The following is a 23,689-nucleotide window of genomic DNA, read 5'->3' on the forward strand; positions in this document are numbered from 1 at the left end:
TCTATGGGACCATGTTTATATTTTGCTTGTAGTCTCAGGTGCTTTTGCTGTACTTGACTGTGAGCCCCTTGAGGACAGGCAACTGTGTCTTATCTGTAAGTATATCCCAAACCCTGTGTAGTGGAACATTGTTGCCCATGGAGTAAGTCCATTTGAAGACCTAAGGATTTTGTCGGGAGTCAAGGGAATCGTGAAGGGGATACGTTGAGGCCAGCTTTTCACTTTTAGTGGTCATGTTTAATAATCTCTGAAATCTTTTCATGTCGCCCTGCTCATGATTTTTGAAATCATTTGAGTGACACCCAAGATTTTGTGGCTGTCATTATTAAGTACCTGCATTCCTTAATTTTTACTTAATGTCTTTCTGAAAATGGATTTAAAAGTCAAATGTGAAAGTGAAACAATAGAGAATATAAAGAGAGATTCCATTTCTAGAGAGCTAGAAAAAAAAAACAAGATCTCTAATTATGCTTCACCTTTAAGATATAGTTTTCAACAGTTTATTGCCAGCAGTTAAAACATGTTCTTTAAATTGTATCTTCTATTTTAGTCAAAGAGCTTAATGTTGTTGTGAACATTCCAGTGGGGTTGGAGCTTTTAGGATGCTTCTTATCAGTACTCCTTTTCTGTGCTTCTTTTTATAAATTAATTAGCACCGAATACAATAAAATACTCCATTTTAGAGATGTAGATGACAGTCATGCTGAGCCTAAACTCATGGTTGACCAGCAGCACTGTAGTGCTTGATTTGGTTATTCATCAGCTGGTATATGAAAGTCTTAATTCTGTGGAGGAATTCTTTTTAGTATGTGTGTGGAGTAGTCAGTTTATAATGACCAAAAGCATGAATAATTCAAGGGTTAAATGAATGAACACTGAGATCCTCTGATAGTTCAGTAATTTTTGACAAAACACATTTTAATCTTTAAAATTTTTTTACTATCATCCTATAATATTATAACCAACTGAGGCCTTTAAATTAGTGATAGAATCAAGAGTCTCCTCAGTGCTGTCTTTCTTAAATTCCTCCAGTTTCCCATCTATTCCTTCTTTGAAATTCCAGGTACTTTATCTGAACTTCTATGGATAGGATATCCATTACTTCTAAATATTGTTTTAGAGCCAGTTGCTACTTACCTCCCAAATTAGATTGTAAGTTCTATAAGTACAGGGACCATGTCTTTTTGATCTTTGTGTCTCTAATAATGCCTAGTACTTTGCAAAGAGCAGATGCTCCTTAAAGTCTTAACAGAATACAAAATGAATTGTTCTTCTTTTATAACACACTGGATTACTTGTGGCTTGTCATTTCTGATGGAAAGATTATGGACAAGCTAATGGCTGACCTCCTTTCTCTAGTGACTCCATAGGGTATCAGTTGAATTGGGGACTTTCCTCTTTTTGGAGGAAAAAATAACAGTGGTTTCAGTTTTAACTGGATCTTAGAGAAAATTTCTGAAAACACACATCTGCATATTTGGCCATGAGCTTGGGGAATTATTTACGTTGTTACAAGTATCCATTGGTATAATATTAAAATTGTGTGTTACTATTGGCAAGAAATATTCCTTTTGTTTTTGAAGGAAGATGACTGACAATTTTCTAACATCTGTAAATTTGGCTTTCTTTCAGCTGTGTCAGATTCGGGGAGTTTTGTAGCTTCTCGAGCCCGGCGAGAAAAAAAATCAAAGAAAGGGCGCCAAGAAGCTCTAGAAAGACTAAAAAAGGCTAAAGCTGGTGAGAAGTATAAATATGAAGTAAGTAACCATTTTTCTTTTTTTTTCTCCTGTGCTTCATTTAATTCATAGCTTGCAATTAGTTTTATGTCACTTTTGCCCTGATTAGAAATATTAATATATACCCAGCCTCTTATAATAATAATTTCTTAATGTTGAACATGCATGGGCATGAGATAGGTTTACAGATTATGGAGAGTACTCAACTCTTAAAGTTCCTATAAAGCACTTTACACATGATTTGAAAATTTCAAAATGAAAGTACATAGCTATATATTTTTCCTTATTGAGCATACCATGTCTCAGCTAAGTCCTATGGCTTTGTTGGGGTAACTTGGAGGTACTATTACTTTACTCTTAAGGTATTGAATGGTCTAGCTAAGCACTACTTCTCCTTGGAGAAAATTGTTCTTCCTAATCTCATTTGCAAGTGGAGTGGCAGTGGGGACGTGGACCTTACATCTGCCATGTCCTGCCTGTAAGATTGAATGTGATGGTCTTTTGGCCATTATCCTCTAGCCCACTGTTTGTGACCTGCAGGTAAAGAAACAGAATGGCCACCCTCTGCACAACATTGTATAGCTTCACCTTTAGTGTTCCCTGAGTATCTTAATTGCTTTAGGGCTAGAAAGTGATTAATCAATACTAGAAAATAATATTAACAGTAACAACAACTGATACACATTTTGAGCTAATATACTGTTCTAAGTGCTTTTAGCAGTATACTTATTTAATCCTTGCAATAACCTAATGAAATTAGATGCTGTGATTAACAATGTTTTGCAGGTGAGATATTTGAGGCACAGAAAGTTTAGTGAGGTCACAGTGGCAGATGCTATTTTGAACCCAGGCATTCTGACTTTAGAATATGCGTATTCTATGATCTATATTATATTGGGCAACTAAGCAAATAGTAGATTTTTGCCATTTGGCACCATTTGTTCAAGTTAAGTGAGACAGCCAGATCATAAAGGGTTGCTAAAAGGATTAGAGAAAAGCAGGAGTAAAGCATTTTTAAGTAGGTACTTCTATAAAGGAGTTCTGTGGGACATTTCAGATGTTGGCACAATGTGGCTAATTTCCCTTTAAACACTGTGATGTTAATTGTATGGCTCTAATAGTTCATGCTGAGCAGTAACAATGTTGTTTTTAAAGATAGAGTTAAAATGACTTTTTACTCAAAATGATTTTTTAAAATAGTTTTCTGGTCTCTTCTTGATAGTATATAGGTGAATTTATTTATTAATACATAAGAGATAAAATATATCTTCAACCAAAATAATTGTGTCAGTTCCCCTCCATCAGAAAAAAGAAAATTGGTCAGTACAGTAATATTAATTGGACTAGTTTGCATCTGGGTTGTTAAAAACTTAATTTGATAGGGCAGGTAGTTTCTGTTACCAGGTGGTCAAAGGCCAAATCATTATTCACCAGTGATCCCTGTAGCGTAGGTTAAAAAGGAGGTGAAAACTAAGTCTAATCCTATAATTATTATAAGCCTTGTAGTTGTGGCAGAAATCCAGTTAGCTCTGGCCATCAGACTCTCAAAGCTCTGTGTCCAAGTTTTTCCCTAGGTTGTTAACTCTTCAAGTGGAGTTAGTAATTTTCCCCACATCCCATTTGACAAAGGAAGAACTCTTGTGAGAAGGGGGAATTTTTAATGAGGTATCCATGAGATCTTACTAACCAGCCCACTAGATTCCCATCTGGGAAGTCAGTGGCCTATCACCATGGACAGCTGCAGCAGTAGTGTGTGCCTGTTTGTTGTTTTTAACTATGCAGGGATGATCTGCTTTATTCATACCAATAGCTCATGGTGCTCTGACCCTCTGGCAGTCAGGCAGTCAGTGTGATTGGAGAACCTGCCACTCTGGACTTGATTTTCAAATAGCTCAGCATTTAAGTCTCTGTGCAGTTTCAAGGCCTGAGGATGATGGGGGATCAGTGGTAATGCAAACAGAGATCACTCAAAAACCATTTCTAGTTTGCCTGTAGAACATAAAGTATGTTTGTTTTGCTAATTTTTGGAGGAGGATGGATGAGGGAGATTTTCCTTTTGAATTATATTTGGTTGGTTGAATAGTTATTAAAATTATCATCTGTTCACAGAGCATACGTCAGCTAGTGGAGAGGGAGGTGGCATGCCTTACAGGTTTGCTAAGTATAGGAGAAACCAGTCTAGAAATTACAAGTGAATAATCCCCAAAGCAGCTAATGAAGAATTGGCTATAATTCAGTTTGTTTTTTATGAAGTAGATGAGTAATTGATGGTGTGACAAGTATATTATGCTAATGGAATCGTTTAATATCTTATGTTAACACCCACCTAAAAGGAATACTAAGTTAATTGATGTCTATTTAAGGAAAACCCTGTAGTGGTGTTGAATGTCAGAACTCATGATTTGGTTGCAGCTACTCCTTCAGGCTGCCATTCCAATTTCAGTTTGACAATTTTTTCATCAGAATTGTTTAACACTTTCACTCCATTTGAAGCTTTTTCTCAAACTTGTATAATGGTAGGTTGAGGACTTCACAAGTGTTTATGAAGAAGTTGATGAAGAACAGTATTCAAAGCTGGTTCAGGCACGCCAAGATGATGACTGGATCGTGGATGATGGTACGTGGGGGGGAAATTGCCTGCCAGATAGTGTGTTATTAAATAATTGCTTCTCATGAATTCTCATGCAGTGGAGTTGCTGCTTTGCCTAGGTATATACATGAAAGGCACAGTTAGGATCTTACCTTTGGTTTGGGTTTTCCTTAATTATGTGAGGATGAGGAAGCAGAGCAATAGGAAGTTTATTTGGGGATATTTTGAAGAATCTAGGCATATACCTCAGAATATAGTATAAATCCTCCAGGATATAGCTATGTAGGAATTGAGAGGAGCCATGTGCCTGTGGGACCAACACACAGCTCTTGGAATTAAGGAATGCAGGGTCAAGATTCATCTTGCCCACTCTCCAACTGTATGACCTTGGACAGGTCACTTAATCTCTGAGCCTTAAGTTCTTCATCTGTAATGTAGAGATAAGAAAATTACCTATCTCTTAGATTTGCTGTGAGGAGTACACAAGGTTCTAGTTATGAAAAGTAACTTGAACAGTGGAAAGCACCGTGGAAAGGCTAGGCCTAATGTTCTTCTACCTTTTGTAGAAAACTCACTGATTCCTGCTTGTAGGGTCTGACATTTTAGGCATGTGAATACTGACCACAGGGAGGAGATGTAGACTGTGCCTGTGACTCTTTATGTTTCTATAACACTTCTGTAATTGGACTTGGCTATATTGCCAGGTTTCCTTTGTAGCCTGGGGTGCCTTTCTGGACTTGTGGTAATCTTGACTCTTTCACTTGTTATTTTCTGGTAGAGTAAAATTGCTATAAAGCATCCTATTGTGGTAAACTTTGATGCTGTGGGCCAAATGATTTCCCCAGCTTACCTACCTGGATATAATATATATCCTTCAGTTTTGATTCCACACCTGCTATGTGAGTGCTGTACCTTGTCTGACACCTGTTTGAACAGGATTTTGTTGCACTTAAAAATAGCACAGGGCAGGAGAGCATCTGAATGGGTATAAAGGGCTTTTATTTATTTTTTTGGTCATGGCTAAAATATTATTGGCCACTTTTAGAAACTTTATCCCAATGTTAAATTTTATTACTACAGATGGTATTGGTTATGTGGAAGATGGCCGAGAGATTTTTGATGATGACCTTGAAGACGATGCCCTTGATGTCAGTGAGAAAGGTACCTATATTTTGTTTTCATGAGAGTCTCATTTTGAAATTTAAAGAATTATCTAAAATTTGAGATGACTTGGTATCTGATATAGTTTCCCTTTGAGGGAAGGGACCTACCATCATTGATTTTAGGTATAGACTATGTTCCACTATTGTGCGAAGTGTAGTTATGTAGAAAATTAAATGTAAAAAGCAAAAACACCACCAGGAAATGAAGTTTCATGTCTCTGTTATCTAAAGAGTTTGGTCTTTTATTTATTTTGAAAGTTTTAGTTCTGTGGTCATTTTAGACTTGTTAATTTTGAGGGCTGCACCAATAAATGATGTCTTTTAATTCCTACTGAAATGATGTACTTACAATTTTAGCTCTTTGATAATTCTATAGTACAATAACAAGGTTTAGAACTAATCAACTTGCTTTGCTTAATTGAAATTTAAAGTGATATGAATGAATGTGTGAGATTTTCTTAGCTACACAATTATTGGTAAATTTTTTTTGAGTAAACCTGATTTAGTTCCTAAAAAATGAGAATAGGAAATTCTCTTCAGTATCTGTTTTTGTTGTTGTTTAGTTTGTTAATTATTAGTCTTCTACCACCAAGTGCTAGATTCGGGGTCAGTTAACTACGGCCCACTCACAGCTGGTTTAGTTTTATTGAGATATAATTCACATACCATACAGTTCACCCATTTAAAGTGTAAAATTCAGTGGCTTTTAATGTAGTCACAGAGTTGTTGTGCAGCCATCACCACAGTCACTTTTAGAACATTTTTGTTACCCCAAAAGGAAATCATACCTGTTTTTGTAACAGTCTTCAAGCTAAGAATGATTTTCACATTTTTTAAAGTGTTTAAGAAAAAGAAAGAAAAATGCAAAGAAGAATATATAACAATGCAAGAGAGGTTCATGCAGCCAAAAAGCCTAAAATCTGTACTATCTTGCCCTTTACAGATAGTCTGGACCCTAATTTATAGATTAACATTTTGTAGCATTTGTTTCCTCTCTCCCTTTTCCCAACCACATACATAGAGACTTTTTTTTCTGGTGAACTTTGTGAACTTCAGCAGTGACCTCTTAAGAATAAGGACACTTGGCTACTTAACCACAATACCATTATCATGATATCATCTAATATATTGTCTATACTAAAATTTCTCCGATTAGCCCAATAATGTCTTTTACAGATATTTTTAAATATGCAGAATACACTTTAGTTTTCATGTATCTTTAGTGTAGAACAGCAACTCTTCTTTTTGTCTTTCATGGCATTGACATTTTTAAAGAGACCAGGCTGGTGGTTTTGTTGACTGTCCCATAATCTGGGATTTGCCTGATTGCTTCTTCATGGTTAGATTAGGATTAAATATTTTGGTGATAATAAATAAATGTTTATTTGTAAATAAATGTCTTGCCAACATCTACAATATAAAGTTGTGTTCTTCCCATTGATCATATCAGGGGCATATAATGTCAGTCATGCCATTATTGTTGGTACTAAGTTTGATCTCTTGGTTAAGGTGATGTTTGTCAGATCTCTTCCTTGTGAAGCTACCTTTTCACCTTTTGTAATTAGTGCAAATATGGGTTGATAATTTGAGACCATGTATATATTCCATTCCCCCATACATTTTTCACCCAATGCTTTCAGCATCTGTTGATGATCCTTTCTTTCTTTTTTAAATTATCACTTTAAATTCATGGATTTCTAAAAGATTTACTAATATAATTCAGTTTCCATGATCCTCATTTTTCCTTTTGATGTTCAGATTATCCCAGATTTGGCCAATGGGAGCCCTTTTGAGCTGGCTCCTGTGTCCTTTTGACATGGCCTCATCAGTCTTTGAGCATTTCCTTGCTTTCTAGGCCAAAAAGATAAGATATTCCAGGTTTAGTTTGTATTCTTCCTGTCTAAGACCTGGAATCAACCATCTCTCAAGAGTCCTGGTTCCTTTTAGTGAGGAATGGTATTCAGATCTGGGGGATGGAAGGGTTCATTGCTACTGGGGTGTAATGCCTTCTAGGCCCTTTCAGTGACTAGAACAGAACAGGGAGATTATATATGTCATGAATTCATGCTGATACATTCAATTGGTTCAAATCCAACGTTATTGGTTCTTCATCTTCCCAATTCTATATTTATATCTGTCTTCACTCTCAGTGAAAACCCTTGTCTTCTAAAATATACACAAAATAATTTTAGAATTACTAAGTCAGTTGTACCTCTACCAACAACCTTTCTAAGTAAAGTTTATGATTTCTTTGCAATTTTATTTGTTCTTGGCATATGTCCTACTAAGGGTCTATAGTCAGAGTATTGTGTTCAGAAGTTAATATAAAGTAATTTTGTGTGTGTGTTATCAATTTACTATACAGGTTCATTTTTGTTGATTCAAATTTCAGGTTTTAAACATCCTTTGGTTTTGATATTATCTTTTGAATATTATAAGACATTTATATGATTTAAAAATCAAAATGATATCAAAAGATATACTCAGATAAATCTTGTTCTCATCCCTATGTTTTCTACCTCATTTCTGCTCATCTCTATAGGTAACCATTTTTATTAGTTTCTAGTTTATTCTTCTTGTGTTTCCTTTTACAAAAAATAAGCATATGTGTATTTTTCCACATAGGATGTTATTTATTTCATTCATTAGTTAAATTAGAATATGTGGAGTATCTTCCCAGTTTCTGCCAACCTACATAAAGTAGAAACTCAGTACAGTGGTACAATTTGGTAGCAGTGTGGCTAATTGTGTATTCCTAGGTTATATGAGTCCATGAAGAAGAGAATGAACCTGTGTGCTGCTTTTATATCCCTGAACTGAGGAGGCCTATGTTAGAGTTATGGCTATGTTAATTTTCTATGTCATCTTGAACTAACTAGTGCCATTACCTATCTGAATTTTAGTTTTGTCAGCTGTAAATTAGGAGGTTGAACTGGACAGTGAGCTTGTCAAAGACAAGACCCATGTTCTGGTTATCCTGATCACGGTGCCGATCACAGTAGCAGGCACAAAGAAAGTATGCAGTATTGTTGAATAAATGAGCCATCTCTGTGTTTCCATATTCATTATATTATCTCTTCTCAGTAATACATTAGTTAAGAGAATGATTCGATGTTGTGGAAGAGAGCTAGTCTTAGACATTTTTATTTCATGCTTTGCCATCATTCACCCACAAGTCCCTGCTGTTTCAGTGTCCCCCCAATAATGTCACAAAATCTTAGGAAGGAAAATGAAATTCTGCAGACCACTTTAAAGACTTTAATAAATTGTAGAGTTATGCCCAGAAATGAAAGGTCAGTTCTTTATGATGTGGATCTAATCGCTGGCATGTTGTTTTCAAACAGAGATAGAGAAAAATACCAGCCAAGTCCCAATGAAGAAAACTCAGTGGGAAAGCACAATAAAATAAAACAGAAGCACGAAATTGTGGAAGAATTCCACCTCAAATGTTTACTTGTATTTTTTATTTTTCTTTTTATCCTTCTGTCTAAATCCTACTAACCTACAATAGTGAGATTAAAGCCCCTACATGAAGCCATCCTTGCCATTTAAACTTCTGTTGACCTCCTCTTTTCATACTCTGTTAAGACCTGAATTTAGTACACTAACCATTTTAATTATATTCTGTTGTCAAAGTGCTCCAAAATGATCTCAGTAAAAATGTAAGTTCCTTGATGCAGTTCTCCTGTCTCACATTTTTCACAAATGTCCTGTAAACCTTTTCACAGTCTTGAGCACATGAAAAATATCTTTTGTTGTGGTAGAATACACATAATGTAAAATTTTCCATGAGTGACATTTAACACATTCACAGTGTTTTCAGCCATCAGCATTATCTCGTTCTGGAACATTTTCATCACCCTGAACGGAAACCCCATACCCATTAGCAGTCACTCTCTAGTCTCTCTTCCCCCAGCCCCTGGCAACCGTTCATTTGCTTTCCGTCTATGGATTTGCCTATTCTGGACATTTCATATTAATGCAATTGTGCAATATGTGACCTTTTGTTTCTGCCCTCTTTCACTTAGCATAATGTTTTCAAGTTTCACTCATGTAGCATGTATTAGTACTATATTCCTTTTTATGACTGAATAATATTCTGTGTGGATTTACTACATTTTGTTTATCCATTCATTAGTCCATGGACATTTGGATTGTTTCCACCTATTATGCATAGTGCTACTATGAACATTTGTGTACAAGTTTTTGTTTGAACACCTGTTTTCAATTTCTTTGTGTTATATACACAGAGTGTAATTGTGTGTGTGTATTTCTATTTCTTTTTCTTTCTTACACAAAAGATAATGTCTGTATATAGTTTGGTACTTTCCTTTTTTTCATGGAACAAGATATCCTGAAAATTGCTCCCAATTAGTACATGGAGATTTTTTTTTCTTTCTTATTTATTTCTGTATAGCTGCATAGTATTCCATTGTATGGATGTATCGTAGTTTATTCAGATGGTTTCCTTGGATGAACATTTAGATTATTTTCAGTAATTTGCTATTACAAATAGTGCCACATCCAATAACTCTGTGCATAACTCTGTGCAAAACACCACTCTGTGGTGTTTTCCTCAGGGAAAATTTTTAGAAATGGGATTGCTAGTTCAAAGTGCAAATGCACATGAAGTTTTATTAGATCTTGCCAAATTCTTCTTCATAGAAGTCCCATTTTACACTCCCATAAACAGTGTATGAATGCCTGTTTACCCACAGCCTTGCTAATAGAGTATGTTGTTAAGCTTTTGAATTTTTGTTGCTCTGATATGTGAGAAGTGGCATTTCAGCATGGTTTTCATTTGCATTTCTTTTACATATTAAGTTGAACATCTTTTCATAAAACTTAATAACTGTTTATATATGTCTGTGTTTATTGCCCACTTTCCTTTTGGGCTTTTGGGCTTTTTTTTGTTTAACGTTCTTTATGTCAGGGAAATTTTTATTAGGGAAATTCGTCCTTTATCTGTGATACATACTGGAAAATTATGTATTGGTTTTTCTTTTAATTTGTTTCTGGTATCATTGAATTTATTTATATTTTTTTTGCACATGAATTTTTAATCATAGTTAGAAAGATTTTCACCACACCCAGGTTACAAAGGAATTTGCTTTTTTATTTTTAGTACTTGTAAAATTTCATTTTTGAAAATTTTGATCTGTGATCCATTTAGTATTTATACTGATTTACTCCTTTACAAATGGCTAGCCAACACTACTTAATAAAGCCCATCTTTTCCCTAGTGATATGAGATACCACTTTTGTTATATGCTAAATTTCCATAAGTAATTTGGTCTTATTCTAGACTTTATTTTTTTATTTCATTTGACCTATTTGTTTGCCACTACCACACTATTTTAATTATTCATTCTAGGTTTTTTTTTTTTTTGAGATTGAGACTACTCTGAGATACATCAAAATGCAAGAGTAAAGTTGACAGTATTAGAAGTTTGTAGGTGATTTACACATGGTCATAAGAGAAAGCATACGGCAAAGGTTGTTGTTTAATGAGAAAATGTCTGTTCTGTATAGTGTTGATACAATATAGTGTGTGTGTTTGGTTGCTGTTCCTCATAAAATGGAAATTAGGATGCTACAGTAGCATAACTGGTAATTCCATTTCTTCATAATTGAATTTCCTGTCAGATTCAGTATAGAGCTAAAGAGATGATCTTATGAAGGCTCCTAGACTAATCCTTAATTCTAGATCAGCTTTATCTTTTTATTTCGATGGGGAAAGCAAAAAATAAAACCAAAAACCATCCCACTTTTTAAAAAAAGCTTTTTATTCACACTAACAGTAGCAATTAAACAGTCACACTTAGCTCATTCTGATATTTAACTTGTATTTCATCTGTTTTTGTAATAACATGTATCCCAAGTTTTCTTGAATTAAGCTCATTTAAAATATTTTTCCTTATGTACCTTGTATAAAATCTTGTATTTTTGTATTTTTAATTCTTAATAATTTTCTTCTCAAATTCACATATACAGGGAGCAGGTGACTAGGCTTTTAGTTTTCCAGTTTGATTTTTTTCTGGTGCATGTTTCTGAATAATTTATATTCCAATAGGAAAAGATGGTAAACCACGAAACAAAGACAAGAGGAATGTAAAGAAGCCTGTAGTGACAAAACCAAACAATATTAAGTCAATGTTCATTGCTTGTGCTGGAAAGAAAACTACAGATGTGAGTTTAATGGTTTTCTAATATTTTGTCTTTTCCTTTGTGAAGTGAATTGATATTTGATTATACAGATAATAGGTGAGATCAATATATATTTGAGTAACATTTTCCCAATTTTATTCACTAAGTTGGATATAGATTTCTAAGTGAACTTAGGTACCTCAGTGGTTAAAACTTGGGAGATAAAAAGAAAATTGAACAGAAAAGCAGAATTGAGAGTGTGTTTAATTTCAGTGATTAGCAGGAAGATCATGGAATGAGGATGAAAATAGAAGATGGTAGCTGTAGATTTAGGAATTATATATATAGGTGGTTGTTAAAATCTATGAATGGTAGTTTAGCAGTCATTGAGGAGTGAAGAAGCAAGGACTGACTGGTTAGGTTCTTCTTCTCATAGACATTTCTGGGTGAAAATTTCAAGTGCAGGCCTTTGTCATTTTATCTTTCTTTGTAATTTCTAGAAAGCTGTAGACTTGTCCAAGGATGATCTGTTAGGGGACATTCTACAGGATCTGAACACTGAGGTAAGTAAATCTCCAGGAGTTATAAAATATACAGGGGACATAGGCTGAAGAAACACTTTAATAATTATACAACACAGACTATTGCTAGGATTTTTAAAAATGCAAGGACAGCACCAACAAAAAACCGTTAAAAAAACAAAACAAAAACAAAAGCCCTTCAAATTGGTTTTTTCTCACCATTTTAGGTGAGTAATTTCCAGTTGTTACAGCTATGTGATTATGTAGATAGGACTGTGTGGGTGTGTGTTTGAAGTAGTAAGAATACACCCAGGAGTCAGTTCTGTGAATGTTCACTGCTTGTGTTCAGTTGCTGTAGTGTATGTTCCCTAAATAGACTGAAGCCTGTCAGTCTGCACAATCAAGCGTGAGATCCTCATCTTGAATTCTGAGTGGGAATGAAGGAAGAGATAGTGAGCGATCCCTGATAGAACTCAAACAGGATTAGCTGCACTGTGAATCTGAAATTTGGCCATTCCCATAAAGCCTAAGCTCTCATTTAGTAGTATACTTCTTTCTAAGTGACGTTGATTAAAGTGACTGACATCAACACCATGTAGTTCTGTCTTGACATTTTAAAATGTGATATTCTCAAAGGGTTAGTGAAAGAGTATGTTAAATTTTAAAAAGAAAAAACTGGCGAAGGGTATTTAATATCTATTCTGGTTTTCTAGTGATTTCTGTAGTATTGTTGCTATAGTAACCACAGTGCAAGAACATAGATTGTGGGTGGGGTGGGGGGCAGAGAAGGAAAAAAATGCTTTACTTATTGGGCTTCAGTGAGTGAAGAAATGTACTTTTTCTATCTGGTGAACCAAGCATGGCAGTGAATGTTTTACCCTTTTTTCAGACACCTCAAATAACTCCACCACCTGTAATGATACTGAAGAAGAAAAGGTCTATTGGAGCTTCACTGAATCCTTTCTCTGTGCATACCCCCAAGGTAAAATGTGTAGAAATATCTTCAATATTGACTTATAATATTGCTTTAAACTTCCTTTGTTGCTTTTCTGTGTGAGAGAAATGCCTTTGAATTTGTTTGCTATTTTTGTTTTAAATTAGGACTCTCATTCAATATATAGTTTCATGTATTTCAAAAATAGCATGTGCCTGCTTTTTTCATAGTAAATTTTATAGTAACTAGTATGCATTTATTATAGGTATTACAACTGTGCTAAATGCAATAATTTTCTTCCTGGAAACAACTATTTTTTTGTAAATCTAGGTAACAGTAAAATAATTGAAGCTATTATGTTAATAATACATAAGATCTTTTTGTAAATGGGAACTGTCATTATCTCTGGTCAGGGCAGGACAGTTGCATAGTTTTAGTATGCAGGTCTAACTGACTAAATATTTTAAAATGTTTACAGGTATTTCCTTCAGGAAAAACTGCTTCCTCTATCTCCAGAAAGGAATCCCCATTAACTCCTGTTGCTCTTAAATGTGCTGAATTTTCTGGTAAGTCTGATGTCAGGCAGAAGTGTAAGGGTGTTGAGCAGTTGCTGCCAGAAATGGAGGCCTTGTGATGGAGGATGTGGAGGTGATTCCAAAGTTTTTTGCTGGCAAGTTTAAGTATGAAAGATTTGAATTCTTAGCAGTAAAAGTTAAAAAACATCCAATTTGGAGATTGAAGAGAAATGCAAACATAGTTTAGAAAAGGGGTAGGCTGCTGGTTCAGTGTTGGGTAAGCCTTTATGCCCCATGCCACCAGCACTTGACAGGAATGTGCAATGATGCCTACAGGAGAGCAGGTGCAGGCGGAGCAGGTGGAGGACGAGCAGGCATCAGGCTCAATGGAGTTTGAAGATGGTGACTTTGATGAGCCAATGGAAGCAGAGGAGGTGGACGTAGAGCCAGTTGCTGCCAAGACTTTGGACCAAGAGAGTGAGCCAGCAGAGGGGGTGAAACACAAGGCAGATCCTGGGAAAGGAACCACATCCTACCTGTAAGAGCATTTTATGACTTTTCTGGCAAATAGATCTATAATTATCCTGTTGGATTTTGAAAGGTTTTTGAAAATGTGATTTCTGCAGAGGAAATTTTCTCCCAGATGTCTCTTGTTGGGACATCGATCAGGAAGATGACAGCAGTTTCTCAGCTCAGGAAGTTCAAGTGGATTCCAGTCACCTCCCATTGGTAAAAGGGGCAGATGAGGAACAAGTATTCCAGTTTTATTGGTTGGATGCTTATGAAGATCAGTACAACCAACCAGGTAATCATACGTAAGATAACTATATGCCTTTAGTACGGAGTGGCGGTTTTCCATTAAATACTTCAGTGATTATAACTGGCTCAGGCCAAGCTCTGCCCTCACGTGCATTGTAATAGAGCAGTACTCATTCATTGCAAAGTTCATGAGCCACACTGATGGAGAGGAACTGTGGTGTGAATAATCCTTTAAAGTGCTTATTCTAAAAGTTATTTATATGTGGTTTTAGAATGTGTGTGTAGTTCACTTTTGATGTATCTGAAGTTATAGGAATGTACTTTAAATGGAATCAGTCATTAATTTGTGTATTTACTCAGCAAATTTGAACACCTGTTGTGTGCGCCAAGCACTGAGATGGGGTGAATAAGCTGGAAAAATTCCCTACATTGTGATGGAGCTTACATTTTAGTGGGGTGGGAATGGGTGGGGGAAAATTAGCAGTAAATCAGATGATAAGTGATATAAAGGAAATGAGTTGGATGATGGCCAGGGAAGGGCTTTTCTGAGAAGATGACCAATGGGCTGAGGTTTGAGGCACATGCAGAGCTAAGGAAAGGACATTTCAGCTTAAGGAAACAGTAAGTGCAAAGGCCTGGAGAGAGGAAGGAGGCGGCCCATGTGGTTATAGCATAATAATCAAGTGACAAGATTGGTATAAAATGAAGTTGGAGATAAAGGCAAAGGCCATTTAATGAAGAACCTTGAAAGCCATATTAAGGAGTTTGAATCTTAGTCTAAGAGCAATGGGGACGGTTTTAAATGCAGGGGATGCTGGTCACATAATTGGGTTCACACTTGAACAGGAACACTCTGGTTTGTGTGGAGAGTAGGTGCTGCATGTGTGTTTGTGTACACACGTGTGGAAGGGTGGCCTGGAGTGGAGTCATGGGGAAGTGTGGAAGCCCTAGAGATCATTTAGTCCAAGGCAGGGCTGCTAGTTCCTTGGACCCTGATGGTTGGGGAAAAGGAGAAAAGTGAAGGCATTTGATATGTATTTTGATACAAACTTATCAGTCGATTGGATGAGTGAGGTGACAAAGGAGGAATCAAGGATGATTCCTAATGAGCTAATACTATGAATTCTTGACTTGCAAAAAGCCAGGAGGCTATTCAGTTTTCTTTTGTGCCACTTTGAGCTCTTCAGTGTGGGATGGGGCGTGACAAGGTCTGTCAGATTAATGTAAGATACAGTATATACATTTAAACAGAGTTGTTTTTATTTAGATCCATTTTTGGGTCTGTGGTAGATATAAACTGCATTTTTCAAAGTGGTTTCTTGGAGGCTGCCTCCATTGAAAATAGAGGGAGTACCTAGATGTCCGTAAAGTCAAGTGTATGAATAAGAAGATAAGTGTTAACTATCAGATGTGAAAGCCAGATTTACCTTAAAGATAATCACACATTGACTTTAACTAGAAAAATGTCAGTGGTCTGTGGGGAGGGTCAGAAGCATTAATATGCTTTAGTTATCAAATGTGTATAAATTCTTGCAGAGCCACTTGAGTAGCACACTGCTATGTGTTAGTTTCTTAGCATTTCTAAGATTATATGTTTTCCTATCTTAATCTACTTTAGTTAGGGCAATATGATTTGGTTAGACCCTCTCAGCTCTTTGATTACTTTGTTCCTCTCTGGCGGAAAGTAGGCTGGTAAGTATGATTACATGAGGCTGAGCAAATGATTTCCCATCTATTGCTCAAACCCAGGGCTACCCCCATTATATAACCTCAGGGATACCATCTTCATGTGATCTCCCTGGAGCACTACAGTGTGACTGGTGCTCCCTGGAGCTGTGCAACATGGTGGGCCTGACCATCCCAGTACTACTACCTGTGATTTGCTATTTCTGCTCAATGCTGTATTTCATTCCCTGACTTGGTTAATGGTCCCATCAAAGCTGGAAACCTGGGAGCTGTCCTTCTTTTCTTCACTTTCCTCACCAGGTCTTACTAGTTTTCTCCTCCCAAAATAGAAAACCTACCTTCTCTTTCTCCTCACAACTACCATCCAGTCCCTTCTTGCCTGCTGAAACAATTGTACCAGCCTCTGATTGGTGTCTAAGCTGTCATCCTCCACATTGCTGCCAGAGTAATTGATCAAAAGAATAACTCTATGTCATTTCCTCATTTAAAAAAAAATCTTCAGTGGCTACTGCATACAACATAAAGTCCAAACTCCTCAGTAAGGCTTCTGATACCTGTCGTCTATGAATTTTGAGCTCTAGAAATAGTTTTCTGTATATATATCTTAGTGCTCTTTATACCTGTGTCCCTTTACTTATTGTGTTTTGTCTTACTGGAATGCCTTCATCTGGCTTATTCTTCAAAAACCAGCCCAGATGTCATCTCCTGGGAGTTTTCTTAAACCTCCAGCTGAGCCTAAGAGTCCTTTCCCTGTGACCCCATCATATCCATTCCCATTGTAGCATTTGTCATATTATTTTGAAATGATCTGGGTCTGTGTTTTTCCTTCTCCCAAAGTCTGAAAGCTCCTGGAGGGCTAGGATCTTTCATGTCCAGCATCTTGCACAATACCAGACACATAGTAGGTGTCTAATAAATGGTTGTTGAAATAAACTGCACAGTGATTGACAGTCTTGTAAATGCAAATGAAAGGTTTCAGAGAATCAGTGTTGCATTTGCTGCTATAATTAAGTTTGCCTTTGAAGCCGTGTAGTAGTGTGGGATATAAGAGTGGGTAACACAAAAATGGGTGATGCCCAAAGTAAGTACACCAGTAAAGCATCAGATTGCCAGTGTCAATTGCCAAGGATTAGAACCTTAAGAAATAACTGTCTTTCTTTTGTGAAAATGAATTGATTATTTCTGCCCTTTGTTTATTGGTTGATACTCTTATTAGTAAACAGAGCATCATTTTGCAGCACAAGCATCTAGAGCTGCACTGTCTACTATGGTAGCCACTGGCCACTTGTAGCTCTTTAAATTAGTTAAAATGAAATAAAATTTAAAATTCAGCTTCTCAGTCACTAGCTACATTTTAAGCACTCAATAGCCACATGTGGCTAGTAGCTACCATGTGGGATGGCTCAGATACAGAACAATTCCGTTATCACAGAAATTTCTATTGGTTAGTGTTGGTCTGTAGTAACAGGTGTTGGATGTTGAGATTGAAGCACAGTTATATTTGCAAAACAACTGATATATGATATGTGGTGGTGTTGAATTCCTGGTACTGACCATAGTCATGGATAGGCTTTTTCAACTAGTACTGAGAAATATTTTGCAATTGAAAGAGGTACTAATCTGTTATTGATCTGTCATCCAAATGCTAAGGCAAAATGAAATTTCTAGTCCTGTAGAAGGCCTCAGAGATCATCTAATCTAGTTACTCACTTAGGAGGAAACTGAGGCTCCAAAAGATAAAGTAGTCAGCTCTTTAGGGTGAAAATCTGGGCTTCTCACCCTCAGTCCACTCTGCTTTTCTGTGGTACTTCTCAAGTTGTGTTCTCTGCCATGGCACATCTTTCTCTGTTGTTGATGCCAAAGAGTTAAATAAGATGGCTTTTTTAAAAAGTTCTTTAATTTCAGAGGGTTGAACAGTTTCATCATGATAGCAGGTAATGATCACTGAGCTTTGGTGAAATCAATGCTGCTAATAAAAATGAAGTACTCCCAAAGACCCTGTTATTGTTTCTCACTTTCTTACAGATTCTAAGTAAGTCAGTTGTTGCTGAATGCTCCATAATTATGAAAAGAATCTTACTCTTTGCACATGGGAAGATATCCTGTCTTCATTATGACTTTTTCAAGGTTGAATAATCCTGACTGCACCTGGTTTCAGCTAGTAACTTTGGGGGGAATGTAATCTTTGTTTATCATGATCTTTTTGTGGCAAATGAGGCATAAACAGTGTCAAATGTGTTGCATGAAATGTGATATTAGTTTGACTGTAAAATGAGCTATTTGAATCTTTGAATCCAATATTAGGGTCTTTATTTTTCTTTGCATGGAATTTTGTTTTTCCATCTTTAACTGTTGTGAGATGACTTTTAATTTTCTGAGCTACTGTGATTTTTTTCTTTTTTAATCTCGCCATAGTCCTCCCCTCCCTCTCCCCTATCTTCCCTGCTTCCTCCCCCCAGCTGAAAATCACACAACTCTTGTAGGAATTTTAATCATCTGCAGAAATGAGAATTCTTAGATGGTCTTATTTCTACCAGGACATGTGACAAAAGGAAGCACTGATGAGCAATCTTGTGAAACAGGGGTAATTGGCCTTGTGAACAGTAGCCTTTGCATGTGCCGGAATTTTCATAGTATCTCAGATAAGTGGCTGTGTTGAGTGGCTGTGTTGATTACTACTATCTAATTATTCATGGAGCCCAGGATTTTGCACAATGACTATATCTTGTGTTGACTATTGAATCTTTGAAGTCCTTTCTTCATGGCCAATTTTTATGAACAATGAGTTGTCCAGAAAGGCATTTTTACTTTATGGTATATATTACTTAGGAATCTAAAAAGGAGTTAAACTGAAATAGAAAAAAACATTATAAACAAACACTGCCTAGCCAGATGTTTTAAGTAGTTGTAAGGTAGAAAGGGTGAAATAGGAGATAATAGTAGAACCTTATTATAAAATCTTGATTATTATATGGAATAAGAGATATGAGATAAATTGTTTTTCTTAAGCACAGTTTTACGTATAGAAAAATGATAACGTACTATTGTTATCCTGACACATGCATATTGTTTTTTAATCGATAAATACAGTGCTAAAACCAAAATTTAGAATTCTCAGATTTATAAGTTCTCACAAGAGAAATATGAAATTTGTTGGAAAATACTTTGCTTGTTTTGTTTCTCTCAATCTGGGAAATCTTGGTTAAAGGGTAAATGTTTACACCAAGTTAGAATCATTCTGTCCTGTCCTCTCAGTGGTTACAGATTGTACCATCATGATAGTGTAATATGGTATACATATTGAATAAAGAACTGCTCTTGGGGAGTGGGCAGTGAATATAAATTTGCTGTCAAAATGAGTTATGAGACATAAACGTGTGGACACATTCAGTGAGTCTTTATGTTTCCCCTTTTAATTGATATAATTGAAATGTTTCTTTTCTTCTGCTTTTCACTTATTCTTTTAGGTGTGGTATTTCTCTTTGGCAAAGTTTGGATTGAATCAGCCAAAACCCACGTGAGCTGTTGTGTCATGGTGAAAAACATCGAGCGAACACTCTACTTCCTTCCTCGTGAAATGGTAGACGTTAACGATTAGCTTTTAGTGTTTAGTAATTGTATATGCCACACATTCTATCTTCCACCATCAACCCTATCTTTCAACAGGGCTATGCATTCTCCACAACCCTGATGCTTCTTCGTTGTTGCCTGTCTAGTGAATGCTGATTATCAGCAACTCCATTAGAGGTTGGGAAATGTAGACAAATGAAGTAGAACTCAAAGTTTCAACTTGTTAGAAAGAGTTTAAAAGTGTCTGAGTTTTGGTATATAATGCATTATTTCCCCTACCCCTTATTTCCATAATAATTGGCGTTGGGACTATAAGGTTCTACAACATGACATGGCATTTGGCCTCATTTTCATGCTTTTATTGCGTAGGCAGCAGTAACATTCCCTCCATGGCCATTTAGCAAGGTCAGTTCTATTTGCTCTTCCTTTTTTATTGTGACTTAACATCCCCACTCCCCTCCCACACCCTCCCAATCTCAGTTGAACTGTGGAACTTCTTGATTAGGATTTATAATACTTATTCTTCCATTTTGTAGGATAGATCATCTTTATCTCTGAATTGCTTTTATGATGCAATTGGGAGGAATTGGGCATTGGATTTAGTATATTTTTTGGGTCTCTTTGTATCTTTGAACTTACCTGTAAGACTGCTATTAGATGTTTAAATCGTGAGGATGAAAATTGATGTAGACTTGGGTTTCTGGTGATTGAGAAGATCTTATTTATATACAGATACTATTTTTTCTCTCCATTCCCCTTTCTGTGGGAAAACAGAAAATTGATCTAAATACAGGGAAAGAAATGGGAACTTCAGTTGCAATAAAGGATGTTTATGAGGAATTTGATGAGAAAATAGCAACAAAATATAAAATTATGAAGTTCAAGTCCAAGGTTTGTATTTGGTGATGAATTTTTTCCAGCTCTATTCATTTGTTTGCTCATTTCCTGACTTAGCAAATAGATATTGCATATCTAGTTCATGCAAAATGTCTTCTGCATGGCTATAGTTCGTTGAATGGAAATTTCATAGGTATGAATCTACAAACAGTATATTAGATTTGTAAAAATATTTTGCCTTTAAACTGCTTATAAAATAATATTCATTAATTTGAGTAGAAAGGTAACTCATAGCACATTAATTGCCTCCAGTGCGTGTAGCATGTCTTGTGCTTGTTTCTTCATCTGAGAAATGGGCTCTGTTTCAAAAGTTGTCTGAAGATTTAAAATAATTAATTTCTATTAGGTCATTGGAATAGTTCTTGACACATACCCAACAGTCAGTATACATGAGCTATTAATATAATGCTAATTATTTAGTAATATGAAGTTGTTTAATATCACATAGTAGCAAATTATTTAATTCATTAACATTATAAAAAATTTAAATCATTTATTGCCCCTCTTGAATGCAAATATTTCTGGGTTCTCTAGTGTCCAAGAGAAGTCCTTTTAGCAGTTTGTCACTGGGTATTCCCAGTTGAACAGGGAAAAGGTGCCTTTTTGGCTTTATTTACCTTTGTGTTCTGTAGGGATTTTTAATGATTAAATAAATACAAGAGCATATATTGTGTTTGTAATCTTGTCAGTTTAATTTGTGAAAAGTTTTTGTCCTAATGTTTTTTTAAATATCTACTTGCCCAGATAGTGGAAAAGAACTATGCTTTTGAGATACCTGATGTTCCAGAAAAATCTGAGTACTTGGAAGTTAAATATTCAGTAAGTCAAAGAAAATTATTGGGTTTTGGTTGAGAATGATGTTTTTCTATTTTTGAACTTTCAGCTGGCTTTCAATTAGGAGTATTGGCAGGGCACCTCAAGCCCATAGTTCATTGAGGTGGACTTACAGTAGTGAATAATTGAAATGGATAAAATTAATTTAAGTACGCAGACTACAGATTACACTGCTTTTCTCTGCTTTCAAGTATGCATCTTTAAATAAATAAGTTGAAACAGCAGGACTGTTTGTCAAGTGGAATGAATGCCACATGATGGAGTTGGACATCATTAGTCTGTTGAAGTGTCCCTTGTGAGCAGCTGAAAGGTGAAAGAGGAGTGTCAGTAGCATTGCTATAGTGCTGCTCTTGCTCCCGAGACAAGCAAGGTCATTCTGTGGGATGTTAATTAACTGGACCTTAACCTCTTCTTACCTCTCTTCTAGTGTTTTGATCTCACGATGTTGGAAAAGGGAAACTTTTAAGAAATATTTCTGGCAATGGTGATGAAAAGTGCCATGGAAGCATTTTCAATGAGTTCCACTCTATTGCTTTCATTCTTCTAATGGAGTGGTACTTACTTGGCTATTCTTTATCAGTAAGGCATATTCAACTCTGGACAGAAATTCTCTTTTGGGGGAGCTTCTTGGCCTATTTTTCTTCTAATGGGTGTCATCAAGATGCATTATTTTGTCATTGTGAATTGGTTTTGTTTCCTACTGTGAATTGTTTTGGATTTCATTTGTGGCAAATTACATTTCATATATATCAAAGGGGTTTCTTCTGGTACTTCACAGACAAGCTTTTGTTTATTTCAAATATAGACTTTGGAAAATGTGAAGTAATAGTTTTTAAACAAAAAAGATTTTTTTTTTTTTGCCTTTTTCAGGCTGAACTGCCACAGCTTCCTCAAGATTTGAAAGGAGAAACTTTTTCTCATGTATTTGGGACCAACACATCTAGCTTGGAATTGTTCTTGATGAACAGAAAGATCAAAGGACCTTGTTGGCTTGAAGTAAAAAATCCACGTAAGGAAAAATATATACTCTCAGACTGCTAAGTAGATTGTTGATAGATGTGGTTTTTAAAAGGGAAGTTAGGGAATTGGTCTATTTAGTTTGTCCACTTCCTTTTTTGTGTGTTAATTTCTTCAAGGTTTTCCTTGAGTGATTATAGGGAATACATTTGGAAACATTTTATCTCTGTAATTCCTAGCAGTTTAGTTTGAGGGAGGCCTTAGTTCAAGCAGCTGTTTGGGGAGCGTCCGTCATTATGCTGTTGTTGGCATATACTTCCGATCTGGCTGATGTGGCCAGCTGACCTTTGGAGGATAAGAGAATCACTATCCAATGTGGATAGTGCATGTTTGGCCTGTTACCTAATGTTCTTCAGTATTTGCTTCTATGATACTCTGTTTTGTCTTCATGAGTCTCTTAAAAATGTTTTATGATTATTCTAAGGCAGTGTTTTGTTGTTTTTTTTTAAATTTATTTTGTGTCCTGGATTCTTTGGAGAATCTGATGAAAACTGTGAACCTTTTTCTCGGGAAAATGTACATATGTACACACACATATATGAGGATTTGCATTACAGCCCAATGATGTGGTTTATCCTTAGTTAGATGTTATGTCATTCTTACTAGAAGATAGGATTGAAGAATATTGCAGTTAATCACAGATGTTTTAATTCTAGTAGTTTTTCTTTTTCAGTAAACAGCTGTTGATCTTTTGTATCTATTCTTTTTCAGAGCTCTTGAATCAGCCGATCAGTTGGTGTAAAGTTGAGGCAATGGCTTTGAAACCAGACCTAGTGAATGTAATTAAGGATGTCAGTCCTCCTCCACTTGTGGTGATGTCTTTCAGCATGAAGACAATGCAGAATGCAAAGGATCATCAAAATGTGGTAAAGAAATAGGATAGATACTATATGTATGCCTTAGATACAATACTTTCTTGAATTTATACAGCTTTCCTATGAGAGAAAGTTGTGTTTTTTTGGAGGGGAATGAATACTAATTCACTACTAAAACTCCATTTTGGAGAATGAATTGAATTTGTGTAGTGTTTGAGGTTTCTTTTTTTTTTTTTGAGACAGAGTCTCGCTTTGTTGTCCAGGCTAGAGTGAGTGCCGTGGCGTCAGCCTAGCTCACAGCAACCTCAAACTCCTGGGCTTGAGTGATCCTTCTGCCTCAGCCTCCCGAGTAGCTGGGACTACAGGCATGCGCCACGATGCCCGGCTAATTTTTTATATATATATCAGTTGGCCAATTAATTTCTTTCTATTTATAGTAGAGACGGGGTCTCGCTCTTGCTCAGGCTGGTTTTGAACTCCTGACCTTGAGCAATCCGCCCGCCTC

General features: G+C 36.0%; 1 protein-coding gene across 2 annotated transcripts in view; it reads left to right on the forward strand.

Annotated features, from left to right (window-relative positions):
* Nucleotides 1-23,689, forward strand: part of POLA1 (DNA polymerase alpha 1, catalytic subunit) — a 289,248-nt gene that overhangs the window by 2,930 nt on the left and 262,629 nt on the right. The window contains exons 2-15 of one of the 2 annotated variants that reach the window (XM_012784581.3): nucleotides 1,633-1,757; nucleotides 4,257-4,353; nucleotides 5,407-5,487; nucleotides 11,563-11,678; nucleotides 12,137-12,199; nucleotides 13,047-13,139; nucleotides 13,570-13,657; nucleotides 13,943-14,144; nucleotides 14,233-14,411; nucleotides 19,519-19,631; nucleotides 20,396-20,512; nucleotides 21,263-21,337; nucleotides 22,223-22,361; nucleotides 23,081-23,235. In XM_012784581.3, coding sequence (XP_012640035.2) covers nucleotides 1,633-1,757; nucleotides 4,257-4,353; nucleotides 5,407-5,487; nucleotides 11,563-11,678; nucleotides 12,137-12,199; nucleotides 13,047-13,139; nucleotides 13,570-13,657; nucleotides 13,943-14,144; nucleotides 14,233-14,411; nucleotides 19,519-19,631; nucleotides 20,396-20,512; nucleotides 21,263-21,337; nucleotides 22,223-22,361; nucleotides 23,081-23,235 — 1,643 coding nt within the window. The remainder of the gene's footprint in view (nucleotides 1-1,632; nucleotides 1,758-4,256; nucleotides 4,354-5,406; nucleotides 5,488-11,562; nucleotides 11,679-12,136; nucleotides 12,200-13,046; nucleotides 13,140-13,569; nucleotides 13,658-13,942; nucleotides 14,145-14,232; nucleotides 14,412-19,518; nucleotides 19,632-20,395; nucleotides 20,513-21,262; nucleotides 21,338-22,222; nucleotides 22,362-23,080; nucleotides 23,236-23,689) is intronic. The other variant, XM_075999456.1, reaches the window with a different exon arrangement.

This window comes from Microcebus murinus, chromosome X (assembly GCF_040939455.1).
Source record: "Microcebus murinus isolate Inina chromosome X, M.murinus_Inina_mat1.0, whole genome shotgun sequence".
In the NCBI taxonomy this organism is placed as follows: Eukaryota; Metazoa; Chordata; class Mammalia; order Primates; family Cheirogaleidae; genus Microcebus; species Microcebus murinus.